Raw genomic sequence first — 18063 nt, forward strand, 5'->3', positions numbered from 1 at the left:
ACACATTCCTCATTTGGGTGTGTTACTCCAGCCCATTTATTGAGTGACCCAAAAGGCTGTCAGTTCTGAGTGGAGTCCAGAACAGGAAAAGGCTCTGCAACAGGTCCAGGCTAATATGCAAGCTGCTCTGCCACTTGGACTATATGACCCAGCAGATCCAATGGTGCTTGAGGTATCAGTGGTAGACAGGGATGCTGTTTGGAGCCTTTGGCAGGTCCCCATAGGTGAATCACAGCAGAGGCCTCTAGGATTTTGGAGCAAGGCCCTGCCATCTCCACCAGATAACTACTCTCCTTTTGAGAGACAGCTATTGGCCTGGTACTGGGCTTTGGTGCAAACTGAATGTTTTGACTATGGGTCATCAAGTCATCATGCGACCTGAACTGCCTATCATGAACTGGGTACTTTCTGACCCATCTAGCCATAATGTGGGTCATGCACAGCAGCATTCTGTCATCAAATGGAAATGGTATATACACGATCAGGCTCCAGCAGGTCCTGAAGGCACAAGTAAGTTGCATGAGGAAGTGGCTAAAATGTGCATGATCTCCACTCCTGCCATCTGCCTTCTCTTCCCCAGTCTGTACCGATGGCCTCATGGGGAGGTCCCTATGATCAGTTGACAGAAGAAGAGAAGGCTAGGACCTGGTTCACAGATGGTTCTGCACGATATGCAGGCACCACCCAAAAGTGGACAGCTGCAGCACTACAGCCCTTTTCTAGGACATCCCTGAAGGACAGTGGTGAAGGGTAATCTTCCCAGTGGGCAAAACGTCGAGCAGTGCACCTGGTTGTGCACTTTGAATGGAAGGAGAAATGGCCAGACGTGCAATTATATACGGATTCATGGACTGTAACCAAAGGTTTGGTTGGATGGTCAGGGACTTGGAAAAAGCAAGCAAATTGGTGACAAAGAAATTTGGGGAAGACGTATACGGATGGACCTCTCTGAATGGTCAAAAACTGTGAAGATATTTGTATGCCACATGAGTGCTCACCAATGGGTGACCTCAGCAGAGGAGGAGTTTAGTAATCAAGTGGATAGGATGAACCGTTCTGTGGACACCACTCAGCCTCTTTCCCCAGACACCCGTCATCGCCCAATGGGCCAATGAACAAAGTGGCCATGATGGCAGGGATGGAGGCTACGCATGGGCTCAGCAACATTGGACTGAGTGTCCAATTTGCCAGCAGCAGAGACCAACACTGAGCCCTCGATATGGCACCATTTCTCAGGGTGATCAGCTAGCTACCTGGTGGCAGGTTGATTATACTGGGCCTCTTCCATCATGGAAAGGGCAGAGGTTTGTTCTCAATGGAATAGACACTTACTCTGGATATAGGTTTGCCTATCCTGCATGCAATGCTTTTGCCAAGACTACTGTCCGTGGATTCACGGAATGCTTTATCCACCATCATGGTAATCCACACAGCATTGCCTCTGACCAAGGCACTCACTTTATGGCTAAAGGAGTGCAGCAGTGGGCTGATGTTCATGGAATTCACTGGTCTTACCATGTTCCCCATCATTCTGAAGCAGCTAGATTGATAGAACAGTGGAATGGCCTTTTGAAGTCACAATTACAACACCAACTAGGTGACAATATTTTGCAGGGCTGGGGCAAAGTTCTCCAGAAGGCTGTGTATGCTCTGAATAAGTGTCCAATATATGGTACTATTTCTCCCACATTCAGGATTAATGGATCCAGGAATCAAGGGGTGGAAGTGGAAGTGGCACCACTCACCATCACCCCTAGTGATCCATTAGCAAAATTTCTGCTTCCTGTTCCTGAGACATTACATTCTGCTGTCCTAGAGGTCTTACTTCCAGAGGAAGAAACACTGCCACCAGGACTCACAACGATTCCATTAAACTGGAAGATTGCCACATGGACACTTTGGGCTCCTCCTACCTTTAAGTCAACAAGCTAAGAATGGAGTTACAGTGTTGACTGGGGTAACTGACCCTGACTATCAAGATGAAATCAGTCTATTACTCCACAATGAAGTTAAGGAAGGGTATGCATGGATTACAGGAGATCCGTTAGGGCGTCTCTTAGTATTACCACGCCCTGTGATTAAAGTCAATGGGAAACTACAAGCCCTGTGATTAAAGTCAATGAGAAACTACAATAGCCCAATCCAGGCAGGACTACAAATGGTCCAGACCCTTCAGGAATGAAGGTTTGGGTCACTCCACCAGGGAAAAAACCATGACCTGCTGAGGTGCTTGCAGAAGGCCAAGGAAATACAGAATGGGTAGTAGAAGAAGGGAGTCATCATACCAGCTACCACCACAAGACCAGCGGCAGAAATGAGGACTGCAACTGTGATGAGTATTTCCTCCTCCTTTTGTTAAAAACATGATTGTGCATGTATACACTTGTATGAATATCTTACTTTATTTCCTTTCCTTTATCATGTTACATAAGATTTACTGACTTCATATAGGCATTCAAGTATTGTTCACTTTGTGGAATAGTATTTGGGTTGGGGATTGGTGCACCTCCTGTTGTACGAAGGATAGCTGTATTATGTTAGGTGTAATTATGACTTTATTATTGTCTTTATTTGAACATTGCGTATGATCGCAGGAGATGTGTATGGGTTCAAGTTGACAAGGGGTGAACTTGTGATGGTTTATACTGAGTGTCAACTTGATTGGATTGGAGGATGTGAAGTATTAATCCTGGGTGTGTCTGTGAGGTACTGCCAAACGAGATTAACATTTGAGTCAGTGGGCTGGGGAAGGCAGACCCACCCTTGATCTGGTGGGCACCATCTAATCAGCTTCCAGCAAATATAATACAGGCAGAAAAATGTGAAAAGGTGAGACTGGCCTAGCATCCCAGCCTACATTTTCGCCCATGCTGGATGCTTCCTGCCCTGGAACATGGGACTCCAAGTTCTTCAGTTTTGGGACTCGGACTGGCTCTTCCTTCTTCTCCTCAGCTTGCAGACAGCCTACTGTGGGAACTTGTGATTGTGTAAGTTAATACTTTAAGTAATACTTTAGTAATAAGTAAATAAGTTAATACTTTAAGTAAAATCCCCTTTATATATATGTGTGTGTATGTGTGTGTGTGTGTACACACACACCCTATTAGTTCTGTCCCTCTAGAGACCCCTGAAACAACCACCAAGAAAATGGGAGACAATATTCGCAAACTATCCATCCAAAAAAGGTCTAATAACCAGAATGTATAAAGAACTTAAACAAATCAACAAGCAAAAAACAAATAACCACATTAAAAGTGGGCAAATGACATGAACAGAAAAACTACCTATTGAGTACTATGCTAACTTCCTACTGAGTACTATGCTCACTACCTGGGTGATGGGATTAATTGTCAAACTTCAGCATCATGCAATAGACCCATGTAAAACACCTGCACATGTACCCCCCCGAATCTAAAATAAAAGTTAAAATTTAAAAAAAGTTTCCAGCAAAACTTTATTCTTTGATGCTCCACAAACATAATATAGATATAAAAAGTTTTTGCTTCAATTTTAAAAATTTGAGCCACTGCATTACGATATGTGTAAGTCATCAGTTGATACTGACACGACAAACCATCAAACAAGTGTGCTGATGTTTTGGAGAGGCATCAGTCGACCAGGGAGACTGAAACTTCACTGATATTTTCAAACCGAACAATACTATGAAAATTCATTCAAAATATATATTATCAAATCTCCTTCAAACCTTTCAATAACTTGACATTGCTTGCAGCATGAAATCCTAAATCTTTATACATGTCCCAAAAGGCCTTGCATGACAGGTCCTTGACCACTTCTCCATCCTCCTCCTCTACATGGGAGCCTTTCCATCACTTCCTTCCTCTCCCTTCTATTTAGTCAACTCTAGTCATTCTTTGTGCCTCAGCTTAAATTCTAGTGTCTCAGGGAACCCTTTCCAAACCCCCAGAGGAGATCACATACTCTAACTACATGCACTCATTGTACATTGTCCTTTCCTTTTAGCACTTGTATAACTGATTTCAATAATTATGGTCTAATTAGTTGCTTACTATTTTTGCCCCATTTAGATTCAAAGCTCTATTATAGTTGAATCTGTGTCTAATGCTTAGCAAGTGTTACGCACATACTAGATATTTGGTAAAATTGAGGAAAATAAATTAATTTGTAAACCCAATGAGACCAAAACTGAGCTGTGTGCTTTTCTATATTCCAGTTCGGCCATCAGCTTCCTATGTGACAATCTAAATGACTAATGATAATTTATTATTGAGGGGAAAAAAGGAAATCACCAATAATGGAGCATTCATAAATGTAGACTAAATGTTCATTATCCTTTGAACAAAAACAGAAGTTGGGGCAAAATCTTCAACAACAAAAAATTTCCAGATGCGTTTAAAATATTTTTCTATTTCTTTCCTATTAAAAAACAGTATTTACAAGAACAATATAAATGTACCTATAAATCCCACATCCAAGACAACCACAATCACATATTTTATTAGCATTTATGTGTTGATTATTATCTCACAGAAAAGAATTATATATAGTTCTGCAACTCACCATACTTTATTTAAGCTATCAATTAAATACCTAATTTTGAATATTTATGCTGTTTGTACTTTTCCTATTACAATCAATGTAGAACACCAACAGGCTAATATATGAAATGGGAATTAAAAGACAAAACCTTTAAACCATCTTCTTGCATTCTTAAAATAAGAAAAATAATTTCAAGATTTATAATCTGTAGCAAAACTACCTCATAGCATAGCACATCAAAATTACTGGTACAAAAATGAACGACAACAATTTAAAAATCCAAAAACTTTTTTAAAAAAAGGAGTAACGAGCATATTCATTGTATCCAAACTGTTTGAATTGAACTGTCATGCTAGCCAACTGGCTTTACACTAACCTCTGCCTTCCGTGAAACTGGCTTCTAATTGGAATTGTTTGTGCCAGCTCCTCCCGTCTCAGGGCTCTGGGAGAAAGTCAATCACAGGAGCTCTGCTTTCCTGCCTTTGCTCATGTTGCTCCCCAGCCCATGACAGCACCACATGTATTGTCTCCATGTTTATTCTCCATAAGGAGAATAAAGAGATTCTCCTTATCTATTACTAGATAAGCACATATCTAGTATGTGCTTAACGCTTGGTAAGCATTAGACACAGATTCAGCTATAATGGAGCTTTGAATCTAAATGGGGCAAAAACAGTAAGCAACTAATTAGACCATAATTATTGAAATCAGTTATACAAGTGCTAAAAGGAAAGGGCAACGTACAATAAGTGCATGTAGTTAGAGTATGTGATCTCCTCTGGGGGTTTGGAAAGGGTTCCCTGATACACTAGAATTTAAGCTGTGCCTGGAGCAGTAGTTCCCAAACTAGCCAGCATCAGAATTACCTGGGGAGCTAGCCAAAACACAAACTTCCAGGCTCCTCCACCAGAGGTTCTGATTTAGCAAGTCTGGGGTGAGACCCGACCCATGACATTTCTAACTAGTTCCTAGGTGATGTTCATGTTACTGGTCTGGGGATCACACTAGAATCAACGGCCTAGTTCAACAACTCCAAGAAAACACTTCCCAGTTTTCATGCCTCTTCATGACTTCAAGTCTCACAGTCTTGTCTTTATAAATCTACACCATCCCATTGAACACTTGATTACACACCTGAGTCACTGCTCTCTAAACGTTTCATATATTCTTTCACCACAAAATTAGAAGTTTCTCAAGGTCAGTAGCACAAGAAATACTACTCTGGTGACACAAATTACTCAGGACACAGCAGATAGAGAGCATGGACTCAGTATCTCAGCCCAGTCAGAATGGCTACTACTAAACAATGTGGATTCTTCAATCTCAAGCAAATTTAATTTATTTTAAAATTCATACTTGCTTAGCAAGTACATTATACTGGATTTTTTCAAATATATAGTCACAAAATATATTAAAATAACCTTATTCTTTGATGATGTGTTTATCTGACTTCCCCTATATGAAAGTGATGTTCTTGAGAGAAGCAAGTTTATACAGTAATATGTCACTTAATGGTGAGATACAGTCTGAGAAATGCATTGTTGTAATTTCACTGTTGTGAGAATATCATAGAGTGACCTGCACAAACCTAGATGGTATAGCCTACTTCACCTAGGCTATAAGGTGGTATAGTCTATCTCTTCCAGGCTCCAAACCTGTACAGCATGTGACTGTACTGAATACTGTAGGTAGCTATAATACAATGGTAAGTATCTGTGTGTCTAAACATAGAAAAGGCACAGAAAAGATATGGCATTACAGTCTTATGGGACCACCTTCCTTCGTAGAGGTGGACTATATTTCTTGTTCTCCAATTATACATTCATAGTGGATAGTCAATAAATACTTGCTCATTGGCATACTAAATGACTAGCCAGAAAATGAATAGTACTGGCACATTCCAGGTACAACCCTCTCAAGTGGATGTTTCTAGAAATAATTATTCAACCTTAGGTCAAATAATTTAGATGATTGTTAAATCTTCAGGAAGCTTTTAAGAAGCAGATTCTTTTTAACTGGGAAATGGTTTTGCCACTTATATTTCACAGGTTTTTGTTTTTAAAAATCACTTCAGAAATCAATATAGTTTGCAACAAAGCTATTATATTTATTTGAATTAGTTTCATAATCTCTAACATTATTCGTGATAATATGACTTAATCTATAAAATTATCAAAATCCAAATAAATTTGGTTGGACTGCTATGGATCCTCGGTCAAAAGGCACAAGTGATTTCCCTAACCTGGCCAAATACTCTCAGAAAGAATATATCAGATGAGAATAGGCAATTTTATGGTGGTATGCTCATAGACTAACATGTCATAGATACGACAAAGGAGACATTTTAACAGATACCACAGAAATTTAAAGGATCATTAGAGACTGCTATGAACAAAGATACACCAATAAGTTGGAAAGTCGAAAAGAAACAGACAAATTCCTAGACACACATAACCTGACACGACTGTACCAGGAAGAAACAGAAAACCTGAAGAGACCAATAACAAGTAACAAGATAGATGCAATAATAATAAGTCTTCCATCACAAAAAAAAAGTCCAGGACCTGACAGTTTCATTGATGAATTTCACAAAATACTTAAAGAAGAACCAACCCCAATTCTATTCAAAGTATTTCAAAACACTGAGGAGGAGAAAATACTTTCAAACTCATTCTATGAGGCCAGCATTATCCTGATTCCAAAACCAGACAAAACACAACAGAAAAAAGAAAATTACAGGCCAGTATCACTAATGAACATGATATAAAAATCCTCAACAAAATACTACAAAACTAAATTCCGTAATACATTAGAAATCCATTCATCATAATTAAGCAGGATTCATATCTAAACATGTAAAGATGGTTTCAACATATGCAAATCAATAAACATGATATATCACATTAATAGAATGAGACAGAAAGCATATGATCATTTGAATAGATGCTGAAAAAGCATTCAATAAAATTCAACATTCCTTTATGATAAAAACGCTCAGCAAACTGGCTACAGAAGAAACATACCTCAAAACAATAAAGGCCATATACGACAAACCTATAGCTAGCATGACACTGAACAGGGAAAAACTGAAGGCTTTCCTGTAAGATCTAACAAGACAAAGATGCCTGCTTTTACAACTTACTCAATATAGTACTGGAAGTCCTAGCCAGAGCAATTACACAAGAGAAAGAAATAAAGAGTATCTAATTGGAAAGGAAGAAGTCAAGCTGTCCTGGTTTTCAGATGACACGATCTTGTATTTCAAAAAACATAGACTTTAGCAAAAAAACTATTTGAACTGATACACGAATTCAGTAAAGTTGCAGGATACAAAATCAACATATGATAATCTGTAGCATTTCTATATGTCAAAAGCAAACAATCTAAAAATGAAATCGAGACAGCAATCCCATTTACAATACCTACAAAAAAAAACCCTGGGAATCTGCCTTTTAAAATATATATATATACACATATATATATACACACACACATACATACATATATATACACACACACACATACATATATATACACACACATACATACATATATACACATACATATATATGTATATGTATATGTTACATGTGTAGTTTTGTTACACAGATACACTGCACAGTGGTGAGGTCTGGGATTTTAGTGTAGCCATCGCCTAAATACTGTAACCTGTACCCATTAAGTAAATTCTAATTCCTTACTCTCCTCCCAACCTTCCACCCTTCCACATATCCAAGATCTATTATTCCACTCTCTATGTCCATGTGTATATATTATTTAACTCCTACTTATAAGTGAGAATATGCAATATGTGATTTCCATTTCTGAGTTATTTCATTTAAGATAATGGCTTCCAGTTCCATCCATGTTGCTGCAAAAGACATGATTTCATTATTTTCTATGGCTGAGTAGTGTTCTATGGGGTGTGCGTGTGCGTGTGTGTTTACACACACCACATTTTTTTTGTCCAATCATCTGTTGATAAGCACTTAGATTGGTTCCATATTTTTGCTATTGTGAATAGTGCTGCAATAAACATACAAGCACAGGTATCTTTTTTATATAATGATCTATTTTCCTAGGAATAAACTTAAGCAAAGAAGTGAAAGATACCTACAATTAAAACTATAAAACATTGATGGAAAAAACTGAAAGCAAAAAAACATGGAATTATGCTCATGGATTGGAAGAGTAACCATGTACTATTAAAATGTCCATACTACCCAAAGCAATCTACAGACTCAATGCAATCTCTCTCAAAATAACACTGTTCACGGAAATAGACAAAACAACCTTAAAATTCATATAGAAACAACAAAAGACCCATAAAAGTCAAAGCAATTCTGAGCAAAAGGAACAAAGCTGGTGACATCACATTACCTGACCTCAAATTACACTATAAACCTATAGTAACCAAAACAGCATGGTACTAGCATATAAACAGACATATAGACCAAGAGAACAGAACACAGATGGCAGAAATAAATCCATATTTTTTAGTCAACTCATTTTTGACAAGGGCTCCAAGAACATACAATGAGGAAAGGACAGTCAAGTCTCCTGGTGCTGGGAAAACTGGATATCCATAAGCAGAAGAATGATAAAGTACACCCCTATCTCTCACCTTATACATAAATCAAAACGGATTAAATACTTAAATGTAAGACCTAAAACTAAGAAGCTACTAGAAAAAACATTGGGGAAATGCAACAGGGCACTGGTCTGGACAAAGATTTTTTTGAGTAAGACCTCAAAAGCACAGGCAACCAAAGCAAAAACTAACGTGATCACCTCAAGCTTAAAAACTTCTGCAAGCAAACAAAGTGAAGAGACAACCTACAGAATAGGAGAAAATATCTGCTAACTATTCGACTGACAAAAAATTAATAACCTGAATATATAAGGAACTCAAACAGTTCAATAGTAAAAAAAAAAAAAAAAATCTGAGCAAAAAATTAGCAAAAGATCTGAATAGGTATTTCTCAAGAGGAGAAAGACATACAAATACCCAACAGGTATATGAAAAAATGCTCAATATCACTAATCATCAGGAAAATGCAAATCAAAACCACAGTGAGATATCATCTTATCTCAGTTAAAATGACTGTTGTCAAAAAAGACAGAAAACAACAAATGCTAGCGAAGAAAGGGGAATGCTCGTACACTATTGGTAGGAATGTAAATTACTACAGCCATTATGGAAAACAGTATGGAGGCTCCTCAAAAAACTAAAAACAGAACTACCATAAAATGCAGTGGTACTGCTGAGTATATATCTCAAAGAAAGGAAATCAGCATATCAAAGATATATCTGTCCTCCCATGTTTATTGCAGCACTATTCATAGTAGCCGAAATATGTAATCAACCTAAGCACCCATTAATGGTTGAATGGATAAAGAAAATGTGATATATACAAAACGAAATATTATTCAGCCATGAAAAATACAACCCTATCATTTGCAGCAACATGGATGGAACTAGAGTTCGTTAAGTGAAATAAGCCAAGCACAGAAAGACAAAAATTGCATGTTCTTACTCATATGTGAGAGGCTAGAAAAGGGATCTCATGAAGGAAGAGAGTAGATTGGTAGTTACCAGAGGCTGGGAACACCAGTGAGAAGAAATTGTTAACAGTGGTTGGTTAACAAGTACAAAATTACAGTTATATAGAAGGAATAAGATCTAGTATTTGGTAGCACAATAGGGGGACCAATCATTAAACCTGAATAGTAGATTTAGGATATTCTCAACACAAAGAAATGATAAATTTTTGCAGTAGTGGATATCTCAATTACCCATATTTGATTATTACATTGTATGCTTGTATCAAATATCACCTGAACTTCATAAATATGTATAATTACTAGGTATTCATAATATATTCATAATTTTAAAATTTAAAATATGTAAATACCAAAGATCCATCGTTATGATAATGTGAACACACAATTAACAGAAATAATGGAATATGCCAAATAACTCTTTATAGATGAATTCGTATCAACTTTGTCTCCTTTCTAGTCACCAGATGGTGGAATCATGTTTATTTATAATTCAGATCAAGACATTCAACACATTTTCTGGTTTCCATTACCAAAAAATATAAATAAAATATATGAAACTTCTGTGTAAGAATGTAATTTCAATATTTGAGACAAAAAAATTGAAGGAAAAAGAGAAAAGTGTCCAAAATTAGGTTTTATGCAAACCATTACAAAAATGTGTTTTTTTCTTATCATGAAAATATACTAATAGTTAATATATTATTTATTAGTATCCCACTTACTATACCTTCCAACACTGAATGTTTTGGCAAAGTAATTTATGCCCCATTAATTTGATATCCTTCTTCCTTATATATACTAGCACAGAAACCATCTGTTACATATTAAACCATATGAATGCAATTTAATCTGAATTTTAGGCTATCAAATAGTAGGTTTAGGGGGCATAATTTAAATCCTACTTATTCTAAGAATAAAATATCTAACTGCTTTATTCGTATGAAAATTAAATCCCACTTCTAGAATCATTGAAAGGAGAAAAATATATACTAACTACATTATTTGAGAAAAAAGGAAAACTTCAATTATTTGTTGAAAAAAATTTAAGGTATCAGGCAGCACAAATATTTTCATTACTAATTATCTGAATTTATAGGTACAATGATAGCGATACGGTCTGCTATTGAATACTTTAGACACAATCATAGTAATAAAATTACTGCCCACAAAAGGTGGCATTCTACTTACAATTTTCAAATGATTGTGAGTTCATCAATCACCCTCTGGAATACTAAGTAACTTGCCTTTAAGAAATTAATGTTACAATTACATTTCAGGTTTTTAAGAAATTAATCCACTTATTTTAAATATTATTCTAGTACAAAAAGATGCCAAATACAGTCATGCTACCATCCACTTCTTCATGCACCCTTTCTAATACCACCAACACTGTCAACTCATAATTTTTTACATTAGGGGCCAAAAGGAGACACTGCTGATTGTCAAGGTAAGTCATGATTCTTCCTACTTATAACTGAAATACTGGAATGGCATTAGTGGTGGGAAATTGTTTTCCATTTTAGAATATCCTTATAAGAAATGCAAAACTATGGACCTTCATTATATCCTAATGTTTATTTAATAATATATTTATACTTTGTACAAATATAGATGTGTAAATGTTAAATCATTTAGTAATCTGAGTCTTGAAGGGTACCAGCTGGACCAAATTTACTGTCAAATTTACTTTGCATAAAAATATAACATTTAGTTGGCAACATATGCCTAGATAATTTTCTTTATTTTCCTACGTTTTTTCAAAATGAATGTATAGTCGTTTGATGAAACCTGTTTAAAACTCTGCTTCGAACCTATATTTTCTTCTGAGGATGTATCGGCCTTAATGCTTTCTGAGGAAGTTTTTATATATTCTCTAAATAAGTACAACAGGTTATAAAATAAATAAATGCAATCTCTAATTTCCATATATCACTGAAAAAATGGTGGTTTGGAATTTAGGTTCAGAGATCAACTTTTAAAAGGTAATTTTCCTCTCAACTGTAGATAGAATTTTATGTATCTGAAATGAAAATGCTATGAAAGCAATAAAATTAAACTGAAAATAAGAGTTAGAAAAAAAGACTCTGGAATGTAGATCTTTGAGGACTTGTCATCTTATACATTTCCCAAAACCTCTTTCTCTCTGTCTGTCAAAACAAAATAGACAGTAACTCGTAGTAATCGCCCCTTTCTCTGTAAGACTTTCCCTGACAGGGAAACTACAAGCTTGGACTTTGCTTAAACCCACTGCCAGACTAACTAGAAGAAAGGAGTAAATTACAACTCCTTCCTTCTATTTGTAGACTGAGAACCCTTCAACAATTTAATAATCCCAGCACCTAAACAGAACTTGACACACAGTTTGCTGAATGAATGAAAACACAAGGAACCTGTGGGAATTAAAATATGTATTGGCCGGGAGCAGCGCCGCATGGCGGTAATCCCAGCACTCTGGGAGGCTGGGGTGGGGGATCACTTGAGGTCAGGATTTGGAGACCAACCTGGCCGACATGTTGAAACCCTGTCTCTAATAAAAAAAAAATACAAATAGCTGGGGGTGGTGGTGCGCACCTGTAATCCCAGCTACTCTTGCGGCTGAGGCAGGAGAATCACTTGAACCTTGAGGCGGAGGTTGCAGTGAGCCGAGAGCACACCACTGCACTCCAGCCTGAGCAACAAAGCAACACTTTGCTCAAAAATCAATCAATCAATCAATCAATTATATAATACCTTCCCTCAAGAGGCTATTAAATGAGTATGAGGGATAGAAGCCTAAAAATAACTCTGTGTCCCCACAGTATGAGCAGCAAATGTAGCAACCCTCAGGCTATTTCACTTGGAGGTTTAGTGAAATTTATTCATTCATTCAAAAATGTGAGGAATACAAAAATTACTATGATGCATGCAGTTCATGCCTTCAAACTGATCTCATAGCGAGCGTCTCATGATTCCATCGAGATTCAGATGCTTGACCCTTGGTGATCCTTTAGCTTCCCTCTGAAAGTTTAGCCAAATATAAATCCTTTTGAAACAAAATAAAAATTCTGCTACAATACTCAAATCAAATATGCTCAGCGTTCACACTGCTTACAGGTGCTTTTTTCTTTTATTATTATTTTTGACTTATAATAATTGTACATATTTATGGGGTACAGTGTGTTACACGGTTTTATTTCATTTTCTTTTTTCTAAATGACAAAAAATGAAATAATTTAGATAGGCTTGTCTCATTTTCAACAAGCTGTTCTCCAATATCTTCTATCTGTCATAGTTTCTGTTCCTGGTTCCACCCATGGAAATGAAAACGCTCCCTGAAAATCCTCTCCACAAAAATTCTCTTCCTCAAAAAGTTTTCAGTGAAGCAACGTGGAAGGAGAATAAGGCATACTTGAGAATGGGACTTTATTTTTTTGTTTGTTTGTTTGCTTGCTCTGTTGCCCAGGCTGGAGTGCAGTGGTGCGATCTCTGCTCACTACAACCTCCACCTCCCAGGTTCAAGCAATTATTGTGCCTCAGCCTCCCAAGTAGCTGGGATTACAGGCATGCGCCACCATGCCTAGCTAATTTTTGTATTTTTAGTAGAGTCAGGGTTTCACCATGTTAACCAGGCTGGTCTCGAACTCTTGACCTCAAGAGATCTTCCCACCTCGGCCTCCCAAAGTGTTGGGATTATAGGCATAAGTTACCACGCCCAGAGAACAGGACATTTTTTAAAGTAACAGAAAGAAAGGAAAGAAGGGAGGAAAGAATGAAGGGAGGAAGCTGGTTTTTATATAGGCCTCAAGGGCCATGCTACAGAATTTCACTGAACATGAAGTGGTATATGATGAGATACATTTTATTTTATAAACACCCTCAGAAGACAGGCTGAAGGGGGTCTTACTAGGTTGCACAGTAGAAAGTAAGGTTCCTTTTTATATACTTCCAGTGCTTGTATCCCTGTTTACTACTGATGCATTCTGCTATGTGGTTCTATGTCTATTCCCACAACTAGATGGTAAACTCCAAGTCACATCTCATTCAGCCTCTTTCCACTGTCCCTAGCCCTCTGCAAGGTCAAATAAAAAACATCTCCTTATAAGTAAAAAAAAGTTAAGTGAGGAGGAGAATAACTGAGTAGGGTTTCAGTTACACACTGCTGGTCTTAATAATTATGTAACTCTTCTGTACATGTGTTCAATAAAGTATTATTTGATTAATATAGAAAACAAAGATTTGGGAGGTAGGAAATGACACACTGACATGTTTATAAAAATTCAAGAGTAAGTTTTCATGGCAGCACTAAAATAGGTAGAATTTTTCATTTTCTAAGACATGTATTCAATTTCATATCCCACAAAGACCTTATATTCTTACACTATACTATTATCCCTCATTATATAGCAAGCTGAAATTTGCATCTTTATTTATCAAGTGCTTAAGCAAAGCCCAGCCACACTTTTGAAAGTGTCAAACATTTAAACTGTTTTCAAATGTTTGAGGTTTATAAAAACTAAATTATGCTATGTCAAGCTTTTTTTAAGGTTAGTTTTGATATTAAATGCCAAGATTGAGAAGACAATGCCTGTTTCTGATTTATTATTTCTCTTCTCCCCTCCCTCTCAATCCACACTTACAGGCATACACATACAAACACATTCATATACACTTACTTTAAAAACTACTTCATGTTTCGGCGCAAAAGCCCTCATTTAAAAAAAATCACCACTATAAAAAATGCGTAACAAAATTTCAGAAACTTTAAAAATTAGTGAGGAAATCTAACACCATAACATTTTAATAATAATTATACATTTTATTCATTGTTATTAGACATTTTAGGACTTTAAGATAACACCTTTTTACACTAATAAAATTTCCCCCCAAATAGTATTTTTGTGTTTTTAATATAAAAGTTATACAACAAACCTGCTAGTTCTGTACATGTATCCCAGAACTTAAAGTATAATTTAAAAAAAGTTGAACAGTCAAAAACACATATAAAAATTGTCACAATAAAAACAATATTCACAAAAATAAGTTTAGCCAAATATAAATCCATTTGAAACAAAATAAAAATTATACTACAATATTCAAATCAAACAATCCAATATGTTAATATACATTCAATTTGAGGAAAAAATTATTTTGCTTCACATCCCCTTTGAGCCTCTAGTTCTTTATTCGTGAATATAACTGCTTCTTAAGCAGTCTCTGCATTAAAAATACACATGTTTCAGAGACTAAGAGAACAACATGCAAAGAGACTCCTACTGTAGAAAGCTACTTTGCAGAAAATTTAAACCACGATGTGTTTAAAATGCCAGGATCTCAAAAGTTAAAACAGTGGTTCTCCACTCTTTCTGTCATTTCATGAGCGTTTAGGTCAAAAAGATGTCCTTGTTCTTTTTTTTTTTTTTTTTTTTTTGAGACGGAGTCTCGCCTTGTCACCCAGGCTGGAGTGCAGTAGCGTGATCTCAGCTCACTGTGAGCTCCGCCTCCCGGGTTCACATCATTCTCCTGCCTCAGCCTCCTGAGTAGCTGGGACTACAGGCACCCGCCACCACGCCCGGCTAATTTTTTGTATTTTTAGTAGAGACGGGGTTTCACTGTGTTAGCCAGGATGGTCTCCATCTCCTGGACTCTTGATCTGCCCACCTCAGCCTCCCAAAGTGCTGGGATTACAGGCGTGAGCCACCGCGCCCGGCCGATAACCTTGTTCTTTTACTGAAAGTTTACTGACGACAAATCTTCTAGAGTCTGAGTGTGAATGAAAGTCAAATGCCAAGTCTACAGTGCTTTCCCAATATAAAAATTGTTTTTATATTGGCTTGTTTTTGTAAAGGACTTCTTTTTGTAAAAGACTTCTCTTTGTAAAACATAATATCTTTGAAATATGTACTATGAATAATGTTTATCTAATCACTAAAAATAATCCTTAAATAAAATCAATTATAATACTGACTTCTGCATTTTTCAATGTGGTTGTATCTTAATCAACTGAATTCTCAAGATTTGCCAAATTTTTATTTTTAATTAGTCAGGGATCTTTCTTTTGTATTTATTTCTTCTCTAACTTAATCTTTTTACATGGAATAACTCTGATAGAATTACAATGTTAATATTTGTCTACTTTATATTTCGCTCTCTAGAATATATTAAATGCTTGGTCTTTTGCCGTAAGATAGAAAAAGTTGGTTTAAAATGAGATCCACAAGAGATCTTACCTTCTGATTTGTTGTTCTTCCTCTTCAGCCATTTCTCTATTGTCTCTGCACTAACACTTTCAGATACAAATTCATCTAATACCTGGGGGTGAAGAGAAAGATATGCCTTCACTTTTTCATCTGTCAAACCTGTAAAAGAATTGAAAAGAATAAAATTCACCTATACAACATCCTCATATCAACGAAAGGTATAGTATCACAACACTTTATGCTAAGACCCAGCAACCTCTCATCTAATGGAGAGAGGGCTGGAAAGAGCGGGAAGGGGAAGTTATTGCTTAATGGGTACAGAGTTTCTACTGGGAGTGACAGCAAAGTTTTGGAACTAGACAGGTGAATACTGCCCAACATTGGGAATATACGTAATGCCACTAAATTGTATGCTTAAAACAGCATTTAAAATGGTTAAAACACCATTTTTCATATATACATGTATATGCGTGTGTGTGTGTGTGTGTGTGTACGACCACAATAAAAAAGAATGTAGTTAGTTTAGCAATTTTAAACTACAGATATTACATCATGTTACATAGCTGTTTCTAGCAATAAATTTTCAGAGTTACATATGAACCAATGCCAAGATCCAATGCTGTACATTAAGGCTTACGGAGTACTTATTTTTTCGGTATATAGTTACCATAGATTTAGTGGTCAAAGCAAGTGAAACTCTAGCAAGAGTGGTAAACAGGAAAATGTAGCACTGAAACATTATAGGTGTTAAAAATTGTTTAATAAATAAATGAATAAATTATTATCTTTTATTGCCTTACAACAAAAATCCTTCCTTTTTCTCAAAGTCATTAAACCCAGTGGTATAACTAATGTTCAGTTCAGAATAATCTTGACATTTATTCATTAATATTATGTGTATGTAGTCAGTTTCACTGAAATACTTTTCATAGTCTAATGATAAGTACTGAATATACATAAGATTTGCAAACAAAGTATTTTCACATGTTTTCATATCCCACATATAAAGTATATGTTTTCAATTTCGTGCTTTGTGTTGGTATGCCATTTCATTAAACAACCCCAAACACAAACAGGCTTTGAATAATTATCCTTCAGTGACAGGAATTATTTTTACTACTGTATCTTTTCTGTGAATTATTTGAATAAATTACCCTTTTTAGGGATGGTTAGGTTAAAAAAAAAAAAAAGCAATGAAAAACTGCACTCTGAGAAAAAAAAGAAGGAAAGGAAGCATATCTTTATGACTCCAGAGAGTAGGCTGTATGTTTTCCCAAACAGACAAAGCAGAGAATTCATATGTGTTAATTAATTCTGCTGGGAACTAAAGTCACAACTGTTGGGATTCTACAACGGTATAACTGAAAAGGAAAATGACTTCTTTCAATGAAATTGGTAGTTAAATAGTCAATTTAAACACACACACACACACACACACACACACACACACACACACAGAGTTGTATAAGACAAATGAAAATAAAACCTCTGGCTATATTCACCCTGCAAAAGAGCCCCAGTGGTGTAAAATTCAGTGTGAAAAATTCTATAAAATGCTAAAGATAATTGACTCAATAAAGTAAGTAAGTGCTCTCCTGGCACAGCAAATTATAGTCCCTAAAAACAAAAGGTGCAGGATACTACAGTAAGCTGATAGCATACTTGACCTTTGAGAAGATAGATAATGCAAATTTCATGCTCTCTTTAGGTCCTCCATATTCAATATCGATTCCGTCTTAAAATTTCTTTCTGCCACGCCCATGACACAAGGCTAGAGAATTCTTATCCTAACTTTCTAATT

The 18063-nt window shown here is 36.2% G+C and overlaps 1 protein-coding gene across 3 annotated transcripts in view; it reads right to left on the reverse strand.

The window, feature by feature from the left end:
- Positions 1–18063, reverse strand: part of PDE10A (phosphodiesterase 10A) — a 334971-nt gene that overhangs the window by 194888 nt on the left and 122020 nt on the right. For all 3 annotated transcript variants that reach the window (XR_010126815.1, XM_054490521.2, XM_063666827.1), the window contains one exon: positions 16293–16421. Coding sequence is in view for 2 of the 3 variants with exons in the window: in XM_054490521.2 (XP_054346496.2) it covers positions 16293–16421 (129 nt within the window). In the remaining variant the exon portion in view is untranslated. The remainder of the gene's footprint in view (positions 1–16292; positions 16422–18063) is intronic.

This window comes from Pongo pygmaeus, chromosome 5 (assembly GCF_028885625.2).
Source record: "Pongo pygmaeus isolate AG05252 chromosome 5, NHGRI_mPonPyg2-v2.0_pri, whole genome shotgun sequence".
Taxonomy (NCBI): Eukaryota; Metazoa; Chordata; class Mammalia; order Primates; family Hominidae; genus Pongo; species Pongo pygmaeus.